General features: G+C 39.9%; 3 protein-coding genes and 1 non-coding gene across 9 annotated transcripts in view; 3 read left to right on the top strand and 1 right to left on the bottom strand.

The window, feature by feature from the left end:
- Nucleotides 1–117: 117 nt before the first annotated feature.
- On the bottom strand, nt 118–3,942 carry not (non-stop). 3 transcript variants are annotated; one of them, NM_001414092.1, is made up of 5 exons: nt 3,185–3,942; nt 2,244–2,645; nt 2,072–2,182; nt 1,190–2,004; nt 619–1,020 (listed from the first exon to the last, which is right to left on the bottom strand). In NM_001414092.1, the coding sequence occupies exons 1-5, from the start codon at nt 3,923–3,925 to the stop codon at nt 978–980; spliced, it is 2,112 nt and encodes a 703-aa protein (NP_001401041.1). In that variant the 5' UTR covers nt 3,926–3,942; the 3' UTR covers nt 619–977. The 3 variants fall into 2 exon arrangements, with proteins under 3 accessions (NP_001287106.1, NP_001401041.1, NP_524140.2); NM_001300177.1 differs by having other exon boundaries at nt 118–1,020.
- tRNA:Pro-CGG-2-3 (transfer RNA:Proline-CGG 2-3) lies at nt 203–274 on the top strand. Its single transcript has one exon. It is a non-coding gene; the product is annotated as a tRNA-Pro (tRNA).
- A 562-nt stretch (nt 3,943–4,504) lies between the features above and the next one.
- bora (aurora borealis) lies at nt 4,505–6,564 on the top strand. Its single transcript, NM_140791.3, has 2 exons — nt 4,505–4,877; nt 4,936–6,564. The coding sequence occupies exons 1-2, from the start codon at nt 4,600–4,602 to the stop codon at nt 6,275–6,277; spliced, it is 1,620 nt and encodes a 539-aa protein (NP_649048.1). The 5' UTR covers nt 4,505–4,599; the 3' UTR covers nt 6,278–6,564.
- A 1,207-nt stretch (nt 6,565–7,771) lies between these two features.
- MYPT-75D (Myosin phosphatase targeting subunit 75D) overlaps nt 7,772–24,831 on the top strand; it is a 41,219-nt gene continuing 24,159 nt past the window's right edge. For 2 of the 4 annotated variants that reach the window (NM_001275090.1, NM_140792.2), the window contains exons 1-2: nt 7,772–7,889; nt 8,678–8,844. The gene's annotated coding sequence lies outside the window, so the exon portion shown is untranslated. Of the gene's footprint in view, nt 8,105–8,677; nt 8,845–23,203; nt 24,177–24,831 lie in introns of those variants that run through there. The other 2 variants (NM_001275088.1, NM_001275089.2) reach the window with 2 other exon arrangements.

Below are 24,831 nucleotides of genomic sequence, written 5' to 3' on the forward strand. Positions count from 1 at the left end.
AAAAAATGTATGCTCATAAATAGCATATTATATTCCCAGATAACATTCAATGTGGTTTGTGCATCGAATAAGTAAGCAAGCGTTCGAACCAAGCGCACACTATAGTTGTCTCTTTTTAGCCTGCTCATAGCACAAGGCAGAGCGATGGAGTGAGAGGGCTCGCACATTAAAAAGCGTCATTCTGATCGCTCCCAGTACCGCAGGCTCGTTGGTCTAGAGGTATGATTCTCGCTTCGGGTGCGAGAGGTCCCGGGTTCAATTCCCGGACGAGCCCAAGTTGACGTCGGTTGTAATTTTTTTTTGTTTTTTAAATAATTGCAATGTATCTTAATCCCAGTTTCCTAAGCCCCCAAAAATGTAAGTATTTAAATTTACAATTATTGCTCTCCTTATTTAAATGAAGACGAAATAAAAAAAATCCATGACATTCATAAGCATGATTTGGATTTTGGTTCAGTTATAACGGATGTGTCTGAAAATGAGTTTTTAACATTTTTTTTTTCAATAAAAGGCATTTCAAGAAAAATGATAAAAATTCGCTTTCCATTTGTAATACGGCGTTTGTAGAATATCCCTTGTTTGATTTTTAAATATAAATGTATAAGTCATCTGCTTGTTGTTTTTGATTTTGTTTTTAGTATTATGGATTTGAAATACTTAGAGCAAAACGGGTATCTCCACAAATCGAGTGTTCAGATTGATTACATTTTCATTAATTTCCTTTTTTTTTGTTCTCCATTGTTCGTTCCAATGTTTTGAGTTTGTGAGCTTGAATAACCCCAATCGAATCAAATGAACACTCCTCAAATTGTAGGATTGCTTTCGTGTTTGTGTTAATATTACTTAATATGTAAGCGCTGCCGCGTCCTTGTCTGTATTTTGTGTTTATTCGTAATTCGTAATGCATTGACTTCTGTTTTCTGCTTTTGTTTTTTGAGGGATGCAGTCGCTGCTTTAATCGATCTCAGCGGATTTTCTTACTCGTATTCCAGCACATTTTTATGGTAGAACAATAAATAACTGAAAGAAGTGAAAATAAGTAGTTAGTTAATAATGATTTGATAATCCGAATAAAAAGCTAAATAACGTTGTATATGAATTTAAGATAAGACGTGAAATCAACTTAAGTAAGTTAACATTGAATGCTGCTTTTGCGGTGATAAAGTTGTAATATATTGGTCATTCTTACCCCTCGCTGTCCAGCACCTGCTTGAGCGATGCCATCGTTATCACATGATCATCGCACTTGACCCACGTGTCCTTCTGGTGCCGCACATACGCCGTATAGTGGCCGGTGTCGATGGTGCCCACATGATTGACCACGGCGTACAGAGAGAACCGGAAGTCGCCGTAGGCGTTCTTCTTCTCCGACATAAAGGGCGTCATGTCGAACTCCACGGGGAATTGAATGAACGAGGAGATCTTGCGATCGATCAGAGCTGAGTGCTCGAAGCGTTTCAAATGGAACGACACCACGCTGGGCAGAGTGCGCAGGCTGAACTGTTTGGTGGACTCCTGGTAGGATTTGCAGGTAGAGCACTTGATTTTGGCCGCCGATCCGAGATGCTCGGCCCGAGTGTACCGCTCCAGGCAGTCTATCAGCGTTTTTGGAGTAACACCACCATGCGTTGTTGTTTCGCCCAGGTCCAGCGAAATGTCCCAAAACGGATCGTACGTGGTGGACACTCCGTTGCAGGCCTGGCACACCACATCGCTCTGCAGCATGCCCGTGAAGATCTGGTCAATGATGCAATTACACTGGCCGTAGCAATGCGAGCTGCTCGAGTTGCTGGAATTGGTTCCACTTCCCGAGCCAGAGCTGTTGCTCTTGCTTTCGTGCTCCGCCTTTGCCTTCACGCAGTGCCGATGCAGCACGTCCAGAGTGGCGATGAAGAACTCGTGCGCATCCTGCTGCTCGTAGCCGGCCAAGTGCTTCGCATGGTTCCAGATTAAATGCAGTAGCCGGTGCAGCGACAGCGGCGAACGGGAGCCGGAATAGAACTCCTACAAAGGGGGATAGCATATCGAATAGAAAAGACTCCTCATAAACACCACAGCATATTGAACTCACCTGGAAGAGACGTGACACTTCACAAACGAGACATTTGTGCGATGACTTGCTGCCGCAGTCGTGACGATCTGACATAAAGTAATCGCTGAGCAGGGGCGTGTGAACCAGAGCCTAGAGGAGACAGGAGTAAGTCAGTGAGAGGAGACTCGCCAGTTTAATTGGATTTGCCCACCTGGACGATGCAGTTCATGAAGCAAGTGGCGCCCAGATTAAGCAGACCCCTCAGTCCGATCGTTTGATTGGGCCTCACCAGCCGACGCCTCGCATTGGCCAGCAGCAGATTGGTCTCCTTGGTTGTGGGAACCCACGGCACCCAGCCGATGCTCTTCTGCAGATCCTTCGCCTCCAGCTTGCGGTTGATCAGCGCATACTCGCGACTCCGCGCGTCGTAGATGAAATCTCTGCAGGCGTAGCAGTAGAGCGTTCCGTGGGACAGCTCCAGGGCCACATTGTGCTTCTTGGATCGCAGGTGACTCGTGATGTGGGCCCCCCGACATCCGAAGTAGATGCAGTGCAGGCAAGCGTACAACTGGATGCCGTAGCTGCCGCACTCGAAGCAGTTGCAGTGAATAGCCTGGCGGAGGTAGATTTTAAAATGGCAGCTGATAAAAAATTATATTCGTTTTTTTTCTAATCCCATTAACTTTACAAAAAATACGTCCCATACTAAATGCATAAAAGTGTAACAAAAATTTGAAAACTCTAAATCTCGTAAGCAATATAATATATAATCAATATGAAGCTAAAAATACAAAAGCCATGTAACAATATTAAATATTTTGAATATATTTTTCTTGATATGTAATTTCACCGTAATGAAAACAAAACTTTTTCGATGCAAAAGTATTTTTCACAGTGCCAATTTGTCAGCTGTTAAAACAGCTGTTGCATGCTTTACCCATTCAAAAAAGTCCGCACTGCTTTGTGGTGAGAACGGTGCGTTGTCTGCCACTGTCATCCCACAGCCGGGGTGTCAGTGACCTTTCACGTGACTCACGGCGCACCTCTGATTGTAATTGCGTTCTCCCCTTCGCACACTCGCACATTCTCACCTCACCACGCCAGTAGCGCACTCATTCTAGCTCCCACTCTCTTCCACGCTACTGAACTCACCTTTCGCTCGCGCGCATCTCTGTTGACGCAAGCAGCGAAGTAGGCGTCGATGACCCGGAATGTATCGTAGCTGTGCTCCTTCACATAGCTTTGATAGTGCCGACAACCCGTCTCGGACATGACGGCGCTGCTGGCGTCGGCGCTAGCGTTGGCTTGGGCGCTGGCGTCGCTGCCGGCGTCGGCGCTCTCAAGTTCAATAGCAAGTTTTTGCACGGTACGCAAGCAGTCCGATAGGCGCAAATGTTTGGTGGCATCTAGGGGGTTTTTCGCGTCCCTGTGGCCCTTTGCTACTCTGTCTCGCTGCTTGTCGCTGTTAACTGTTTTGATTAGATCGGCGGTGATAAAGCGACCGGCATTTGTTGTTGTCGCTGCTGCTGCTGCTACTGCTAGTGTTTCGTTCTCGGCCGTTCCCCGGCCCGCTTCTGCACCCACCGCCCACCGTTCCGTTCCCCTGCCGAAGCTTCGGCCACTGCTGCTGCTGCTGCTACTGCTAAATACGCTCGTATTACTATCAACACTATTCTCTTTTGTTTTCGCCCGTTTCGCCGACGACTGCAGCGGCACGAATGCTTTGTCACACTTGCGCTGTTTTCGCCGAATTTTGGCCACTTTTGCGGTTCTTCGCCGGGCGGCCCAATTTTGGAAGTAGTTGGGCTTTTTTTTTGTGAATTTCTGTGATTTTTCGCTTGCTTTTCTTGTTTCTATTTCGCACTGCACGCAAACACATACACACGCGCGCATATGTGTTGGTAGAAGACAGCTGTCAGTGTGACCAGTTGCGAAATCGTACTCAGATGTTGGCATTGGTATTTTTCTAATATAAGAGTATTGAAACATTTAAAACGGAATATTAGTTTAAATAGAAAGTAAACTAAACCATTCAAGATAAAGTTATATTGAAATGGAATCTCTATTCGGGTTATAGGAACAATAAAAGGTTCTAGCAGCCCAAATATTGAAATGCATCCATATTCGGATAATTACGAGCTACTTATTCCTCAAGTTTATAATGGGATACAATTTTGTATACCAGTAACCATTCTTTATTTTTAGACTGGTCCCATTTTATTATAAAACGGTTAAAGTCGCCCAGCTGATGTGTTATCGACAGCAAGCAGCGGGTGGCGCGCAAAATAAAAATACTAAAAGTTAGACGGGAGTCGAAATAATTTGCAGGCACTTTTAGATATGCGAATAAATAAATATTAAGTGACAAATCAGTCGTTAGCACCTTTTTTTCCTTGAACATCCCTCACTTTCGCATTCTGCTTTTCGAATTGCCAACGATTCGATAACTCCGCTGCATCGCTATACAACACTGCTGCATTTGAAAATACCGACATCTGCCTGCGAGTCGCAGCAGGCGCGCTTGTTTTATTTTAAGTCGAAATTAGGCGACTTAGTGACTGAAAAAGATGTACAACGACGAGGTGCGAACGCCGCAAGCCCTCAAGAATCGATACATTACAAATGTGAACGGATTGAAGTGCCGGGCGCGCCGTAACAGCCACTCGAACAGCAGCAACTCGTCGGCGGCGTCGGCAACGCCAACGAATGGCGGCAAAGAAAATGGAAAATACAGCCCCCAGATGTCGGGAAATGTGTGCACCCCGCCCCCGAAAAGGCTGCACAAGGTGCGGAATCCCTTCGAAGGAGCGATGGCCGATCGTTTACACCTGCCACTGATCGCCAGGTGAGTTTTTCGTCTGCTCGAAAAATCCTCTTAACGCGACCCTCTCTTTTCCTGGCAGCCCCTCACTTTTCCGCTCGCGGACACCCCAACTCTCGTCCACCCAGTTCGAGTGGAACATTGACGAGGTCTCCCAACTAAAACCCGCCGACGTGGAGCCCCATGAAACCCAGTTCCACGATTCCCCCGATCCCGAGCAGGAATCCAAGGCCCAGTTGGCCATCAGTGCCTTTTTCAAGGAGTCACTCATTGTGCCCAGTCCGGTGGATTGCCCATTGCGAAAACAGCGCATAATACTCAATTGCAGCGAGGACAACACTCCCATATCGAATAAGTCGCGAAGGATGCGGGATTGCGAGGTGCAAACGGAACTTACTTTGCCGCCGATATTGCCAAAAGCCCTAGAGGATGCCCTGCGTCCGTACTTCCAGCCACATTTGGCTGGCCGCTTGTCTGGCAGGAGCAAGTCAAGTGGTGGTCCCGACATCTTTAATAGTTCCATGCGCCGGAAACTCTTCGATCTGCACAATGTCATTGTTTTGGGCGAACAGGACACGGCAGAGCCATCGAGGTCCATGGTGGGCTCCAGTCCGCAGGGCAAGCAAACAATGTTCGCTGGCAGACTGTCGGATTCCGCATCCGGGGAAAGTAGCTTCGGCTGCCTTTCACCCATTAGAAACCTATGCGGACTGCCGCCTGGCACGCCCGATAATGGTACTTGCTCGGGAAAGAGGAAACTTCTAATGCACGAGCTGGAGCTGCCGTCGCCCATTGCCCCGTCGGAGCATCTCAGTCGGAGATTGGTGCACTCCAAGGTAGAGATCAGCGTTACGGAGCAGCACGACACGTTGTCAGAGCGCACGGCATTGAAGTTCACGCCAGACAGGAGTTCCTCGCCCATGGGCGGCGGACTGGAGCATTCCGATTGCAGCATTAATCAGAGAGTTCGTCGGCTGCGTGTGAATAGCACGCGACAGGTTGTGATCGAGACAGGGGATCAGCCGCTTTTCGAGGAAACTGAGGGGGAGGAAGAGGAGGCTGAATCCGAAGATGACGAGGAGGCGGACGCCATGCAACTATCGACCGTGAGCTTCAACTGCAGCTCTTCCAACTCAGATACTCCGCGCGGACATAAAAGACATCGCTCCGCACAACGCAAGAATCTCTCGCAGTCCTTTAGTGCCAATTTGGAGGAGGAGGCGGATCAGACACAAGGTGGTGCGGGCTCCATCCAGCCAGCAGAGCCACCATCGGTTGCGATGCCACAGCAAGGAGCCAGAATTCCGCTATATCGGGCGGACAGTGGCTTCAACGAGACTTCTAGCACGACCTTTGCCTTCTCGCAGGATCTCCCGCTGGATGTGTCCATGGCCTGCTGCTCCACCCCCTCCACCCGATCTTGACCTCTACCCTTCGCAGTTCTAGATGGTAGCAACTACATATGTTATTTTATAGGCAATCTATGCAATAACTCCTTTTCACAGCCAAAAGAAAGGAGGACTTGTTTTTCAACTGCAATGATCACCCACCGTTTATATATATTTTGTATGCGTAATTGTATGTTCTTATAGAAATCTGCCAAATAGTGAATTAAGTCGTGCGTTTATGTCATTTATAAACTTAACTCAATGCCTTTGTCTAGTTTAGGGTACTTAATAAAAGTCCATTCGATGCCATATTTAATGTAATCAAAAGTTCCGAAGTTGTGTTATTTTCTAGCTGCCTTAAAAACGAAATTACCATTAAATCAGAATTCACATTGGAGGCACATTGGAGAACTATTGTAAGTGGTCATGGACATGGAAGTTGGTTAGCTCAATTTTGACTCCACATTCTGTTTGCGTTGTCCTGTGTAAGATTGAAACATTCGGGTGAGGTAAGGGAAGAATTCACCATGAAGGGTAATAACTTAAAGAAGATACTTTAGGAGATTTCAAGAATTTTCCAATCTTTTCGAACTATGATGATAGGAACTCTTGAGAACGTCAGAGATGGTTCACATCCATATCAACTTGGACGTTTGAATTATTTCAAAAGAAATCGATGATCGGGGTAAGTGCACCCAAAACTGTTAGAAGAAGACTTATGTACATATGTATGACCGTGGTGTTATAAACTTGGCGAAACCCAGGGCGACTTCTAAGTTCATATCGAACTGCGCTGCAGGAGAATCTGTGGATGTCGCTTTAGTGAATGTTCCTGTTCTCCTGGTCAATTCAAAATTGATTTGAATACAACTGGAGATGCTGTTGCATATAAGTTCAATGCAATACATATTCTGGGCAATGCTAGTCCGTTGCGGGCAGTTCGATGTTTTAGAGCTTCAGTGCTGGGTCAATTCTATGAAAATTTTTTATTAAAGTTAATTAATAGTTAAATTTATCAGCATTACTTATCAGTAATCTATTTGGAAGCGGGTTGGGCTCCGTTGTCGAGTTTGCTCAATGAAATCTCGTTTTAATCAAATTTGTTCTTTAAAAATAATGTTTTCGGTTGCGGAAGGGGAGGTGGATTGTGGTGATCTGTCAGGACAAAGACGGGTACTAACTCTGCTGTATGTTTTTTCATAAAAGTCCTGCTATATAGATAGATTCTAGAAGCCCAAATCTTCCTTGTGCGAACTATCTTTTTAGACTATCTTAGATCACCTTCGTACAATTTAATATTAAATAAAAAAATAATAGCTACTTTCTATTTCGGCACTATGCTAGAAAAAATCTGTCCTTGTAAGCAATTACTTATTTTTATTATTTTTAAACAAGTCTGTCTGAAGAATATCGAATTTTCAAATCTACATTTTAATCGATATCTATTCGATATTCGAGACATATCTATCTCATTTCTGTGCAAAACTATCGCAACCTCAACAGCTGACGTTGGCGTACCGTTTAAAAAATTTAGTATATCGCCAAACATCAACGGTAACGCATGTGGCTTGCTCTCGGAAATATTTTTGAGTGTCTGAGTGCGCACGCGAGAAGAACTGTCGGCATTTGAGAAGCGATCAGCAGAAATGTAATTGTTTGTTTTGGGGATCGAATCGAGTGGCTGTTATACTGTCACATTTATGCTACTTTTCCAAGCTGCGGTCCTTTTTTCGCGTTGCTTGGGTCACGACAAATTATGGTAGCTCGCCAAACAAAGAAATCAATTTAACCGAAATGTTTCGTACGTACGATCAGCGGAGATTTCTGCACTAATTTTCACCTGTGGTGTTTGTGTGTGCGTGCGTGAGTTCTGTTATAAATAGCGAAAGAGAGGAGGAAAAAGCAGATCGCTTTTTGGGCCATAAAAATGCCGAAAGAAAGTGCGGAGCGGGATAAATAATAAAAAAAAAATATTTGTTTGTGGGCCAACAAAATAAATTAGAACAACTCGTAAATAAGTCGGGCGCCAGAGGAAACTCTGTAAAAATAAACGAAATGAAATAAAATAAAATTAAATTCGCAAACGCAGCCGCGCGGAAATGTGCAAATTGATGGAAAATTAAAAAGGCAAAAAGTAGCAAATCAAAAAAAGAAAAAGGAAAAATTGCAAAAAGAATTCCTGTTACAAGAAACCAGTTCCTAACTCCCCCACCCACCTCCTATCTTCTCCTTTTTTTCTGGCTGCATCCGTTTTGAGCGAAAGTTTCTACTCCACTGTGCGAAATGTGTGCAAACAAGTTGGCCAGCTGTTTGCCGAGCGGGGAGGATGGAGTGGCCAAGATGGGGAAATGCGGAAAAATCTAGCCAATTAATTGTGCCGTGAAAGTGTGCGCCAAGTCAATTTCTATAATAAATACAATTTTTTACAATTTGCAGTCGGTGCCTTTTGTGCGCTTCAATTCGACTCGATTCCGATTCGTTTCAACTCGATTGAAAGCAACTTTGCAATCGAAAAATAAAGCCAACTAACAAAAACGGAAAGTCTCGCCTTGCAATTGGACTTGAATGGCTCTAAAGGCCTTTTTTTCGCACCCGGACTCGAGGTAAGCCTGTTTAATTTTCATGCCGACTTCGCATTTTAAGGCAGGCGACAAATTATTTGGGTATCGTTTGCAACGACACGTTTCGTTAACTTGTATGCATGCGATTCGTTTTAGTGGTCACAAAAACATTACCAATATTTCAAGTAGAAACTTGAAAAAGTAAAAAATTGTTTAATTGATTTTTTTTTTCGATTATAATGGTGCTATTTTTGCTTGAATTTAGCTGATCGATGCCGTAAAACCTCTTCTCAGTTAAATTTTACACACTTGTAATTGTTAATTGGTTTAAAGAGTGCCAAATTGAAAATATACACGATTCTAAGAGTCTAAATGGAGTATTTTCTATTTAATATTGGGAATTTTATAATTGGGACTGACTGGAAATATTATTTGCAAGTAAGATATTTAATGATCTCAAACTTTCTGGATAGATCATAAACCGTACAGTGTTGCAAACTGCAAGTAACACTGGTGTATGAGTGCTTTCTGCACTAGTTAGAACGGGATAGGGCAATCAAGAGTGTAAACAACAGTTAAATGTTGTTTAACTCGAATCCGGCGACTGCTTTCGTCACATGTTTTGCGCCCGCAGTTCCACTCTTTTTCGCCCTTTGTCGACGAGTTTTGTGCCTTATCGCAACCCTTGTTCGTTTTTTTTTTTTTTTTGTATTCTTCTTGCCGTATTAAATGGCCGGTTCTGCTGCGGCTTTTGTATAACTTCCGCTATTGTTATTATTTTTTAGTTGTTCGTTGTTGGAAGAAGTGTAATTAAACAGTGGAGTGGTCACGGTGGCTGGGGAAGGGGCGCGGCGGAGGTAACCCTGCAGCAGCAAATGCAGCAGCCGCCGTCTCACGGGAGTTGCCACCTCGAAAACCGGTTACAAATCATTAAACTAAAATTCTGACTCGCCATCCCGCTCGCACCGTGCTGCCTCTCGCTCCCACCTGCACGCCTCACTGCACAGTGGCACATGCAAGTGCAACTTGTTGCAGCAACTGTTGCCGCCGCCGTCCGTGTTGCATGTTGCATGCTGCTGCGAGTGCACTTTCATTAGACAGACGAATTGAAAGATTTATGAATAGAAAGAAAGTGTGTGGTGGGGAACAGGTCTAAAACAAATCCATATTTTATCAATAAAATTAAGACCAACCGATTTCCGAGGCACTTATAAAGTGGGCTAATTAACAAAAATTTACTTGAGCAGGTTTTTCGGAAATCGTAAACAGTGCGGACTATATTATATTATACAGAGCAACAAAATGCACCTGTTGTGAAAAATATTTAAGTTATTTATAAATTTTATTAAGATATAGTAAATTCCTTATAAACATTTTAATTATTATATTACAGGGTATTACAGACTTTTGCAGAGCATCTCAACTTCTTTATCAGCATTTAGCTGAGCTTTCCCGTTTTTCCTGTTTCGGTTGCAAAAAAAAAAAAAAAAACTAATTCAATTTGTCTAATATTCAAAATCGAAAGAGGGAAAAACTCGTTTATCGGCATCCTTGTGACACACTGACATCTTTAGCTAATCTCGGGCCCTCCCCCTTTTCCTCCTCCGCCTCACCGCTCCCATCACACTTTGCTTAATTAATTCTGTTTTCGGTTTTGTGTGCCGCCACCTATCAAAGCACCCCATCCCCCCCCCCCCCTCGGTTCCCAATCGCCCCTCGCACAAACGATCGTTGCTGGCCCCGTCATTTGCATTGATTTGCAAATTTTTTATTGGCCGTTTCGACTCGAGCCTGACGTAATTTGTTAAACTTTGTTATTTACCTGGCTGACATCGATGGCCAACTAATCAGCGCCAGCTTTTGTTGGCTTTAATTTATGGTGTGTGGGCATTTCAAGCGCTTTAATCGTCAAGGATTCAGTCCCACACTCCCGTTCCTAATCTTTCGGTACTATTTTCCAGGTTTAATCATCTCATTCGGGGTCAGAGATTAAGTATATTTCTCGAAAAAGTTGTCCATAAAAGTGGTGAATGAATTAAACAATATCACTTCAAATCAAAGGAGAGATAAAAGTGACGATGCTTCAACTGGATTATATTTAAATTATACAAACTAGATTTAATGGGCTAAGACCATATTTATTTCAGCTTGATTAGCTTCTGTTGCTGTGCCATTTTATTAAGTCCTTATATTTATTCTACTTATTTCTTATTCAGCGTTTAAATTCCTTAATGTGGAGATCCTTTAACTGAGTATCCCTTACACTTGTTAACAATGTCGATACAGAATTAACTTAATATAAAACGTCGTCATAGAAGGCACTTTATATTTATATTTATATAGTCATTTGTTAATGATTAATTCCTTCCTTAATGTTTCTAACTTGCGCAGTGCATTTTTAAGTTTTTTTTTTACAAACATGAAATACAAGGGATATATATGACGGTCGAACTAAAGATTTAAATACCAACTACTCGAAATTTGTCTGCGTGTACTTCAAATTGGGCTCGAAATTCGATGCCTTAAATTGAAATTTGACAATGGGGAAGGAAGTCTCGAAACCCAACCCCCTCCCCCTTTCCACTTGTTTGCTAACATATGTTCATCGGTGTGCAAGGCAGCAGCTGTTGAGCTGAGACAGAAGTTCAAGAACAAGAACCTCGAACATGACAGACTTCGCAACAGGCCCTTCAGTTAGTTGGTTAGGGTTTACTTATTAAAGCGGCCACTCGTTAATTGCGCACTTTGCATTCTATTGCAAGTTCATCATGCCTAACGGTTTCGTTTTCAAGTACAGGGATAAAGACTCGACTGACTGAAAAGTCAGTTAACTAATTCAATTAGTGCCACGTGAATTACCCGTCCGAAAGTCATGGAAAATGGGCCAAGAAAGACGAGCGAGGGAAACGCAGGCAACAAACTGGACAGAGACGAGGCGAAACTTTTGTTATCCCATTGTGTCTGCTGTCGAGATGATTGCTCGTACTCGAGGGAAGCGGAGGGCACCGGGAATGGACCCGTCGAGAAATGCTAAAGAAAAGGCAACCCAGAGGTGGACAATTCTCGGAACCCTCCACCGAACAATATGATTAGATAAGGTTCTGAATATAGGCGTCTTGGATTGAGAACGACACGAGTGCCGATGAATGTTCTTTTCGGAATGCAAAGAAAACTAGTAACCTGCGAGGTGATAGAATGTTTTTCATACCTACCTAAAAAGTAATTCAAAATGGGAATGATCAAGCACATAAAATATGGAGTGTTTATTATATATAAAGACATAAAGCTAGAACTGCAGGCATTGGATGTTTAAGTTCGCAAAGTAACTAATGAACAAAGTTCATCCAAGAAATATATCTCTATTTGAATTTATAGACATAAAGAATCTCGATTAGGATGTATATTTATAGATACATACATATATTGAAAGTTGCAAGTATCTAAACATCTTAATAGGGACTACACTTAAATTGCAAGTTAGAAGTTAAATAAGAAGAGCTGAGTATTGAGTTTTGCAGAAAGTTTAGTTACACAGTCCCTCGTTTGAGTTGTAAAACTTTGTTTAAGTTTCGACTCAAGTCGTAGCGTATCTCTGGCCCTCAAATTATTGCTATCGAATTCGCAAATCGCCGTTGACCTTGTTACCACTTGCTGACCCATCTGTGGCCCTTGGTTCAACCAGCTAGAGTTTCAGTGCAAATTAGCAAGCCAGCCAGTCAGCCAACAGTGTTAAATAGGCTTGCTTTGGCCCGGCTTGTTCCGCTGGCCATTCTGGCTCATTATTATCACATGGAAGTGGAAACTTTGTACCAGTTTCGTTTGGCATTGTTAGCCGGGCTTCTGTGAATTCTTTTTTGTTTATCCCAGAGTTTACGAAGCCCGAAAATTGCACAACAGCAAGAACAACAACATTGGCACACAACTTTTGGTGGCGGATGGTGGGTGTGGGTGTCAACGTTGTTTTGGTTTTTGTTACTGCGAAAGTCCCACGCCCACAGCCACGCCCCGCGCCGCGCCCCCATCGCCCTTAAACATGGCAAACAATTGTGCTTTTGTTTACTAATTTGCGGCTGTATCAGTATTTTTTGTTGCTGCGACTGCTAGCAGAAGTAGAAGTTTGGGGGCTTTGACTTTATTGCCGGTTTGTTTACTTTCTTTGGCTTGGTTTAGTTTTTGGCTATTTGCTGCTGTCTGCCGAGTTGAAAGTTCATTTGCCGTTTTAATTGCCAGCTAATAGCTCGAAAGCTACTCGTATTTTCATTTTATAACGCTTTTTGTTTTGTTTATGGTGTTTTCCCCTATTTTTGACCCCTCATTTCTGGGGGCGAATGGCAAAAGTTATGCGGGCAGCAAGGGAGATAAAAAAAAACGGAAAGAGAGAGTGAGATCAAAGCGAAGTTTTTGACTTTTGGGGCTAGCGAAATTTGAATTATTTTGACATTTTTTTGGACTTCCGGCCATTTCATAGTTTCTCTGACAGTTTGTGTGTTCACTTAATGCATTTATCTGGAAACAATAGATAGTTTTGGGATAGAATTTGTATATGCTAGTCAACTTTTTGTACTTCTATATATTTACTTCATTTTAGTCTAATTGTAGAAAATATGTGCAATAAGTAACAAATTGCACTTTATGGAAATTCCCATTAACGTAATGCCAGCAAATTCCACAATGCGCATTGCATTTTACCCAAATCGGAATGGACATTTCGAGCAGACATTTCTTTCCAACTCAAGAATTCGACCTCTGACCTTTACCTGTTGCTTGTGCCCCCTGGAAATTTAATTTCACCTCTTATCTGCCTGAGCTCTTCTCTCGTCAGCCATTTTATCATCCAAGTCCGGCAATTAGCCTGTTGGAAGCTGGCCTTATACCTCTGCAGAGCAATTTCCTTGTTTTGAGGAAACTTTTTCATTTCTTTCATAATTTTTTTTCTTTGCCCAAGTTAGGCGATCTCCCCCCTTTTCACCCAATGTATCCATTAATCAAACTTCTGGTCTTTGTTCAATCTCTTCTACTTTGTGTGGCTCTAGCATTTTTGCTGCTTCTTTTTCCTGTTTTTTTTTTTTTGTCTAGGGGCTTACATTTGTTGTTATTCATCATTGTTGCGGCATAAAGTTTATTCTTTAAAGGGGGGCATATTGCCCTTGGGGTCTCAGCCAGTTGATGACCCCGCACGCGATTTTTACCTCTCTATTGCTAACCGCAATTCCCAGTCTGTCTCGTGAATATTTCACGCTTTTTCTAATTGCCAACCGACTTTGTGATACGTTTTTATGTGTGGCTCTTTTTTCAGCTGATTTGCGATAGAGAAACAAATACTGTCAACGCAGTCGGAAGATAAACAAAATGAACAGAATTTTTTTTGCCATTGTTGTTGTGATTATTTAACTGTTTTTTCAGTTTTTTTTTTCAGTTTTCATTGCTGTTCTGGCATGCTAAAACAAAGGCTTGTCATTCAACTTCGGTCATATGTTCCAGATATGATTAGAGCCATCTAGCAAAAAGAGCAAACAACAGCCAAATTGAAAATATTTTAGCTGCAATCATACACATTTATATTAATATATACATATGGTTTTTGGTCATGGGGTTTTTCTTGTCGCCTGAGCTAACTGATATTGATAACCGAGTGTCAAGTTATCGCTACATTTTTTTATTGGTCAATTAATAAAGTTGAAAAATCGCAAAACAATAAGGAAATATTTAAAAAAATGCGTGATAACATTATTATCAAGCTTTGGAATTTAATGGGAAAGAAATATACAAAAGTGTGAGCAGCTAGCAATTAGAATAAAAATTGTATAAATTATTTTAATAGCTTAGAGATATACGTTTTTATATAGCAACAAGCTACAATTATGTCTTATTTGCTTATGGTACATATGTGATAAAATTAGTTAAATAGAAAACTATTCCATATAAACATGAACACATGTGCACATGTCTAATAAGTATTTATAGTTAATTAATTCTGTATACCTTAGTAATTCAGCAACAGCTCTTAAGTACTAAATATAGCCGAGCAATTCGATGTCAACCGAAATAAAAATATTATAAAAATTTATTGTCCATGGGCGACTGGCAGATAGAGGGAAAATGCAATATCTAGAAGCGCACACGATCCGATTTGGCTGTACATTAGTCTAAATATAGGCGAGTGTCATAACACTGTGCCCCGAAAGTACCACACCCCCCCACGTCTCCCCCTTCCCTCGACCTACCTTTGGGCCTTATAAAGCGGTTCTGTTCCAGTGACAAGCCAACAAAAACAATAACATTACCGCCAACAACAATTCAAATTCAACTTGTTTTTGATTAGATCATTCGAGGCGAAATGTCAGTCAATAAAGGGTGGCGTCGATGGGAAGGTGCGGGGTGGTTATACTTGGACCCCACCCCATCCCCTTTGTCTCACCCCCCCCCCCCCCCCTCCTCATCAGTTAACCTGCCCGTGGCTTGCGATAATTAACTGAAATAGACCCGTGACTGTCAGTCAGCCACAAGACATTCTACACAGATATAAATATGTACATAAATCCATACTCTACAGTGGGTTTCAAAGGTGCTGAATGGATGATCTTGCATTTCAAACATCACTTTTGGTTTCTCTGAAAGTTAAGTTAGTTAGTTAGTTGAATATTTTACCTTTTTGTGATTAGTGAAACCGGTATTTTTGAACAACTTAAAAGTTCAACATCTGTCTATGCTTTGAAAATGTGTTTAATCCTAATATTAGGTTATTTTGCTTAAATATTTACTAAAATTATAAATTAAAATGTATAAATTTGTAGTAGTAAGCATAAGCACCTCGATAAAATTGCAACTTTGGTATGATTAATAATATCAATACTGCAACGGACTGTAAGTGTGCAGATATGAGAACATGTGTATGCATTTATTTCTCTTCATATGGGGGTGTCGTTAAGCACTTGAGTTGCAATTACATTTCTCGACGAGACTGCGACTGCAGAAGTGGGCTAGTTAAAAATGTCAAGAAGAAGTACCGCACTGAAAGACATAAAAGCCATAAAAAACAGCCAGCAAAGAAGAAGACCGATTGAGTCAAGAAGAGAGAGGGCCGAAAAGCCGGGCCAAAAGACAGGCTTTGAAACTTTTTGGCATGCACTCAAAGAAATGACTAGCATATTACACAATTTTTACAATTTTTTACAATAAAATACTTTTAGTTTGAATATAAGATTATATATTCAAATAAACACATTATTATTTAAAGATATATATTACCAATTAAAATAGCTACTAGTATTATAGCTTATATAATGTATTATAGTTATAATATCCGTTTAAATCAGATTGGAACTCATTCAGTTTTCTTTCTGCAGCAATCGTGGCAAAAGTTTTTGCCTCCCTTATCCCATTGCCAGCTACCTTCGTACCAGGTGCTTAAGACCATTCACTGATTTTTTAATAACTCACGACTTTGGCCATGGCTTTGACAAGCTGTTAATGGTAATAAACGAGGGGCGAGGGGAGAACTGGAAATCTCGACTGCAAAGGAGGAAGCAAATTCTTTGACGAGATGGAGAAAAAAAATTGTTGGTCATTTAACAAAAAGCAATTTCGCTCAGCTCACAACTTGCTTTGAGAATTATTTTTCTATTTTTCAACTTTTCTCCGGCCGTAATTGGTTTCAATTTGAAATCGAAACGCATTTCAAAGAATTTCTTTGGTATGCTCTTTGAAATCTAGTTTGCACTTCTCTCGCTGAATTTTAGCCAAATATTTTTCTGTGGTTTTTGTGATAGAGATCGCTATCTATAGGCTGTCCTAGGCCGCATTTCAGTCGACTTTTCGGCCAGGAGAAACAGTTTATGAGATACCACTAATTGGCCATAAAATTGTATGAAATTCATGTGCCGGTTTTTCCCACTTTCGTGGCCAATTAGTCACCTAAAATGTGGTTTTTGGTCAATTTTTGTGATACCCTATAATCCAGCAGAGAAAAACCATATGCTGATAGCTGATTAAATCAAGAGATTTCGTAAATAAATTGTGATGAACTGAACTGAATAAGTGTACAACAAAGTTTGATTTCGTTTGATCATACATTTTGTATGTTATATATATTATATAGTGTATGCCAATAATTTTTTAATACTAAATAAAGCATTTAAAACTTTTAGGGTATTATCTAGTCATTACCCATCAACAGCTATATATTTTTGATTATTGTTTTCTTTCTTTCGAACTCTTTTGATAAGCTATAAGCTGATATAAAAGCTGACCATGCTGATAATTTAATTTCCCCCGAATGTTATTGCTCGCTATAAATCATAAATGCTTGCGTGAAATACACAAAAAGTACACATATTTATTAATGCTGATCAATTGCATTTTATTTGAATTACTTTGGGAAATGGTTAACCGAATGCAGTTAAATATGCCGTAAATTAAAACCAACAATTGCATAAATCGTTGGAGCAATGTTTTAAAGAAGGCGTAAAATATCTGTGCTTTTTTTTTCAATTATTTCTAGCAAATCTCTTTTCGAGGCAAACCAATCAAATATTTATGTTCCATTAACAATTCGCTGAGCGACACTTGACAGGACGATAAAAACAAATATTCAAAAAAAATCGTTTGAAATATTAATGCCATTAAAAATGTAATTTCAATAAAGACGGCGAGAAAATTCAATTAAAGCAAAATTTGTGTGCCACCGCAGAAAAACCAAAACGCAAGCCAAAACAAATAAAAACGCGGAGAGAAAAAACAGTGCCAAAATGCTAAAGCTACTGGATAACTTTTCGTTCTATTTTCCACCCGGTTTTATTTACTTTTTTTTTTGCCATTTTAATGAACCCGCCGGCCAATAAATAAACCCAATTCCCCCAATAGCCGCTAAAAATTCCATACTAATTAGTGGTCAAGGGTTGGTAGTAGCCTTTTGATGGCCATATGCCATTAAAAATAAAATGGGCGCATCTATTGGACCCGCTTAGCCAAGTGAGCCAACTTTTAACCCAGTTAGCTACCCTACCTTGACGCACCTGCAAAAGAGAAATAGAAGAACCCGAACAGAGGCAAAACTTGAAACTAAAACTAAAGCCATTTCCCTCACAGAAACACGTGTCGGCAAAACAATTTTCCAACTATCCCCCGCAATTGCAACTCCCCATCAACCCACGAAGACAAAACTTTGGCGAATTCTTTACAACGAAAACACCCATCAGCGAATCCATCTCCATGCGCCCCTTGCTGCAATATTTGCGCATTTCCTGTCGTACAAATATTTCCCATGTAACAGCTTCCCTCGCGTTTTTCCAACGTGGATTCCACTCTGCTCCACCGGTAACTGTAATAGTTACAATGTCAACAACAACACGGCCGACGTAACCGGCGCAACACTGTTGCCAACTAACTTCTGGCCAAAAGCTGTACACAGATAGTCAAAATTGCGGAGTGGAGTTTTTGTTTTTTAAACATGACGGATATTTTATACCCTCTCCAACGAGCTTAGACATTACTTTCTTTTAGTTTTAAAAAATATTTTCAAGTGCTGTTATCATTGGGTATTTTTATATTTTTATAAAAACTTCCATAAAAAGCCTTATAAATATTTTTGTATTATTTATTATTATTATTTTAGAGTCCCGATTGTATTATTATTGCAGACATTTGAGTGTAATGCTATAGGCTTACAGAATAAATATTTATTGAATTTATTGTTTATCGCAATAGAATGGATTATTTATTATCAATATCCCAGTCAAGGGCGACCGGTTTGTTTGGGATTTTTGTTTAACTCGTAGTGTCCTATTCCCCGGAGCGTAATTTGGTCAAAAGTTTCATCTGCAGCTGCATTCGTCGGAAAAGAGAAAGAGTCGCAGACAAAGACGGGCGGAAAAGAGGTGGCCGAGTGGTGGTCTATACCGCTAAACAAAGGCAAACAATGTAATGCCAGCAGCAGCGACCACGCACAACGAAAACAACAAAGTTGGGGCAAACCGCGGGCGTCGGGAAAATGAGGGGGGGGGGGTTAAGGTCAAGGGGGCTGAGGGGTAAAACCGAGTTGGGAGTCACAAACTCAGCTGCAGTACTGCGACAAAAAAGGAACAGATGTTCCATACCCGATGATAATCTTTTAGATTTCTGATAGCAAAATCTTACTTTTTTGAAGCAATATCTTAAGGATGTTTTTCAAATCTTCTAAAATCGCTTGATATATTCAGATTTTTTGATTTAAAATATTTCCTAGCATACTTTAAAGCACTATTTATTTCTGTAATATTTTGTAACAATAAAGAACAATTTAGATTAGTAAATATTATATATTATATTGATTATATATTATATATATATCGATTATATAATGCCCTGTTAACTACTCTTCAATAGGATATTATTAAACTACCCTTAGGGAATTTAATAAGGATTTACTATAAGTATTAATACGACTATTATTATTTGCCGTGTGGTAGAAAAAGAAGAGCAAGGCGAATGTTGCCACAGCTAGAAAAAAGAAAAAGCACATACATTTGCGGCAAACAAAAAAATAGAAGCAAAGTGGAAACAAAGCGACATGTTGCGCCTGAAAGGTTCTTTGGGGTGGGAACCTCCCCCATCCCAACCACTCGTACTTCCACACCGGCAGAGACGCAGCGGTTGACCTTCACTGGCAGCACGTGGTGTCGGAAATGTTACCAATCCGAGACAGCCGAATGTCCTGGTATCGAAGGGAGGTAACGCCTGGATGCGGTTGTCTGAGCAGAAATCCGGATTTAGCTTTAAGATGGATGTATGTTCTTGCTTGTTTGCGAATTTCTAGTGCGAAGGAATGAGTATTGGGTTTGATTTAATTTAGATATAGGAGTTTCTTTGAAAGGGATTCGCTTGAAAGTTTGCTAAACATAGGGAGCTTAATAAGATAACATTTCACTGATACAGTATGCAAATAAATATACTATATGTGTGAATAGCTCTTCTGAAATGAGCAAATACGCATTTGGGAAAATCCGCCTAGATAAGAATTTGTGATTCAAAAAATGTTTCCACTGGAATACTTCGTTCTTGACGTTTTAAAGTGGTTTAGTTTCGTGACTAATCCTCTCCAGCTGTTTGTTTTAGAAAAACCTATTCAAACATATATTAAATGGTTGATTAGATTAGCGAGCAAACACATTCCCATTTTGGCACATCCCATTTAGGAAAAGCGGGACCCTCAAAATGCTTTATAAAGACCAGGCCCATTAACGGTCAACGTCATCCATTTATCGCTATTTATATTACGCAATCCCAGCCCTCTTATCGCCAATCAAATAATTAGAAAAGGTGAATCAGGTGAAACAGGGCGAAACACCACAATGCCAATACAAATTATGGAACTTGCCCTTTTGAGGTCTTTAAGGCTTCTTTATAACACCAGAAAATAGAGAGACAAAGAAAGCGGCGTGCCATGGGAAATAGTGATAAAAGAAGGCAAAACAAGTTGGCTACACAGAGAGAAATCGCTGATTTACTAGATATAATTAAAGAAATTAAAAACAAAGTTGTTTTCGAGAATTTATGTCGTCCTACAACATAATTATTGTTTTTTTTTACGCCCAAAGTTTTCATATGTATCATATATATAACATTTTAGTTTAGCTTTAATTAGTTTCGATTTCGTTGTTTCAAAGGTAATTTTAAATCGATTATTGCCTTTTGGTTACCACAAAATTGGCATTCGACATTAATTTAAAACGCATGGTCTGTTTTGTGCAGAAAAAGAACAGCTACAAGTTTGTTTAACAAAGTGGTTTTCAACACCCCATAAAAAACATTTGCAAAAAGCAACAGAAAAATACTGGGAAGAGGAAGAAGGCGCAGGCAAAGGCGCAGGCCGTAACAAAAGAGCAAAATAAAAAAAAAATAAAAACAAAAACACAGAAAAATCCAAACCCAGGCGAATTTCCCTCTGTTTCCGCACGTAAAAGTAAAAGGCAAATAAATAACCGTTGAGAGAAATGTAAACAATGCAGGCCAAAGATGCACAGCAGATGAACAAGAAGAAATAGCAGCAGATGAAAAGATAAAAAGAGGGAAATGCCAAAAGCACAAATGGCAACTGATGCCGGTTCAAGTTGAATTTTCCCCGCAAGGTTTTTCTTTTCCTGCGATTTTTTATTTTTTTATTTTGAGCTTGCGCATGCATACTTTGCAAAGATTTACACTCGAGAAGGGCAGACCAAGTGGCAGACAGTTGGAAAATGAAGTGGAAAAGAGTGGAAAACTAACTACACCATTCCTAATAAACGAGCTAAGCAGAGAGAAGGAGCCAACCGAGCAAAATGGAGATGGGATAAACAAAATACAGAGAAAATTGCTTAATTTATGGGGCTTGCTCGGGTGGAAAATCCTAGACATTTTTAAAGCACGTTGCTGAAGAAAAATTCATGATTCGACACTAAATAATGCAAAAAACTTTCTTTTAATATTGGCAATCTGCTAAATCACTAATGTCTTAATTAATTGTCATAGATTTTTTTTTCAAATGTGGATTTAAAATGTTATAGATATAAATAGTATATTAGTAAATTAAACAAATTCATCATTATTGATTGCCATTTTATACTTTAATAACCTTCCTTATTTGCAATAACTAATACTTAAACATATTTATTTTAGCACGTTCTAATTTGGTTCAATTTGTTTAATTTATTATCTAGAGTTGTGCAAATTGCTATTTTTAAAGGTTTATTGTAAGAGCATCATGAATATTTTTGATGACATTTAGTGTCAACGAGAGCACAAATTTGAATAAAAAATATATTGTTGATCACTTGTGACAAGTAAGAGTTAAAAAAGAGTAAAAAAATATATAACTTAAAATTACGTATACGCAGAGTGACTATTAAAGTAATGCTTTGCGCGTGCCTAAGTAGGATTTATTTTGAAAACCAGCTAATAGACCTACACTTCGACCTACTTTAAAAATGTTGAATCGAAATATAATATAAAATATTACGTATATGCCAGCTGTACCAATCGAGTATTTTGTGCACAAGCATGGAAATTTTTAAACCAATTGAACAAACCAAAAAAAAAAAAAAATGAAACAAAATCAGTGATACAAAAAACGGGAAACGGCAAACAAGTGAAATGGAGCAAATCTCTAAGCAAATGTCGAGTGGGCGGGAATAGATAAACTGCACCAGATAGAGTAGCAATAACAGAGGTCGGGGGAAAACACGGGAAAAGCTTGAAAAGTGGGAGGGAGGGAGAAACACACAGTGGAACACTTTTCCCCTGCCCCTTTTCCCGCCAGGACAGGCATTGCCAATAGCGCAACGTTTCGGAAACAATTTGAAGGCCATAAAACTTGATGTGGCGGCTGTCATAAAGGAGGCGACACCAGGCACAGATTCTACCCCCATTTTCCGACCTCCAGAAGCTAGGTGAAAACTGCGACGGCACTTAAGATGTGGCAAGTACGGCAGGCGGAAAATTCAGAAACGAGTACGGCAAAGCAAACTCCGGCGGAGGAAAAGGCGGCAAACGTCGACAAAAACAAACAAATAAACAACAAGCAGCTGTTTTTGGCGCCGCCACCGAGAGAAAAATAGAGAGCGAATTGAGAGAAAAAGAAAAATGGTGAGAAAGGATGATTTTATAACATCTCTATGTCGGTTACAGTAATCTCTCGGAAAAAGGAAAGAGATTTGTTCATTATCATAAATAGACATTCAATATTGCAGCTTATTTATTGTTAGCTAGATTATTTAAAATAATATCAAGGCTAAAAAAATCACCAGGTAACTCAATATTCCATCCCACCACTGTAAGCACTATCTTCTCTCACCTGCCTGCTTTCTCTCACACTTTGCCAGGCTCTCTCCCGCTCTGTAGCAATCTCTCTCGCTGTCCCTCTCTCTCTCTTCCTCTGTTGGGCACTTCCTGTGCAATTGCTCACCGCCCACCTATCGTACGGCACTCACTCATTCATTGCCAGACTGTAGGACTCTCCTCCCCGCCTTTCTTCCTAAAAGTCAGCTGCGTCTATTGGCAAAACCAATACTACACTTCAGGTCAAAATAGTAGCAGAGTTGGTTAAATACTATTTATTTATTGTTTTAATGTTTGCATTGAAGAATAATAATTTGTTTACTATATGAACGTTGAGTTTTTAATGTTCGTATAAAGTTTATAACTTATACTGCTTTCATAAAATCCGTAAATAGATTGATCAACGTAATTTATTAAGATGTACTGTTAACATTAATTTTTATTTTAATGTTTTTTTTTTACGAAAATATTATAATTTTGCCCTTGCCTGTGCGGGCAAGCACACGAATGGGAGAACGAAGACGGCGGCGCCGACTGCAAAACGACGCTGCGGCATTTTGGCGCTTGGCATGTTGGCCATGTTTCGAATGGTTTGGAACGGCATTTGCTCCGCAGTCGCCGTTCTGCTGCTGCGAAGCCAGCAACAAAGTTCCTCAGCGGACTCGCAACTAGTTGAGTTTAGTGCCGTAAATACGAGTACGTACGGATACGGAATACGTCGTTTGCAGCACGGGCCTCAAGCCGTTTATTACGTATACGAACCGCGTGCCGCCGCCTGGCAAACTTTAATATTTTCCATGAGTGTCACAAGGCAAATATGAAGCCGAAATGTAAATGAAAATGAGCGGGCTAGTCTAGAAGCGCAAAAAAAAAAGATAACAGCTGGGCACACAACAATAGTTGAGCGAAATCAATGACGATAAGGCGTCAAATACTTGAAAAAAAAGAATGGCAAAATAGAAATAGCAAGTGCTTGAAGTGAAATTAAATGTAAAAAATGCATCAAATCAAATAAAGGAAACCCAAAGGCATACAACAAAAATAAACACAAACTATTATTCGAGGTAAAATAAATAAAAAGCAAAATAAAACACAAAAAAAGACCAATGTCAATAAACGAGAAACACAAAAAAAGTAAAAGCAGCAAAAATCAGAGAAAAAATATGTGAAAAGGCAGCTAGCAAATCAAGCCGAATATAAAGGGAAATTGTAATTTTTTGCCACTTCAATTTTTTTTTTGCCCATTCACGTGATAAGAAAATGGTAAAAGACCTCAGATAGACATATAGATTGAAGGCACAATTTTCAAGAGGTGGGGACACATTTCCCGATTTCGATTTCGATTTAATGTGAGTGGCGGGCGGGCAAATACAAATAAACAAACAAATCAAGCACAATAGAGTTCTCTTACATTCCGTTCCGATTCACACTCCTCCATTCCGGCGCGTTTGATTCTACGGAAAATGCAACACAAATATTAGCAATGCCATAAAACAATAAACCCGAACGTATTAATTGCAATCTTGTGATAGTGAAAATATGGAAACGAAAAGCCAAGCGAAACGGGAATAACAAACAAACAGGAGGTAATAATACACGCAAACTATTTATTGTAGTTCCATCACAACAGGAAACTTATATACACAATAATAGAATAACAAAAGACACAATTTGCACAAAGTTTGTTTATCTAAAGCCGGATATAATAGAAAATCTCTTTATTAAATAAGTACAGTGACATTAGAGAATAATTGGATTCTGGCAATTAATAATAGCAAATAAAATAATTGAATAACAAAATAACTCTTCATATACCAAAAATTTATAAGTCTACAATTTAAACCAACCTTATCGTCACTAGTTAAAAATTTGTCCATCGTACATTTTTAATAAATGTATAGTCTGTTGCTTTATTAAGTAGAATGTTATTGCGGACTAAATTAACAAAATATGCCTTTTAACACGAAAAGTTTCATTTTGCACTCGAATTTCACATTTTCCACATGCTTATCATTCTTTCATATTTGTCAACAGAAAATTCGGAGAATAATTTACTTTTACCCGTTCGGTTGCCACTTTCTAGCCAATAATTGGACTATATGTTGACCAATTGACGATTGCTGTCGATGACAGCTTTAAACTTTTGGCAGAATTAATATGAATTTCGGCCGTATGCTGAACAAATAGAGATGCCACGAAAATGAGTTAAAATTCCAATGAAATAAACTTATAATTTTGCCG

The sequence above is a fragment of the Drosophila melanogaster genome, chromosome 3L (genome assembly GCF_000001215.4).
Source record: "Drosophila melanogaster chromosome 3L".
In the NCBI taxonomy this organism is placed as follows: Eukaryota; Metazoa; Arthropoda; class Insecta; order Diptera; family Drosophilidae; genus Drosophila; species Drosophila melanogaster.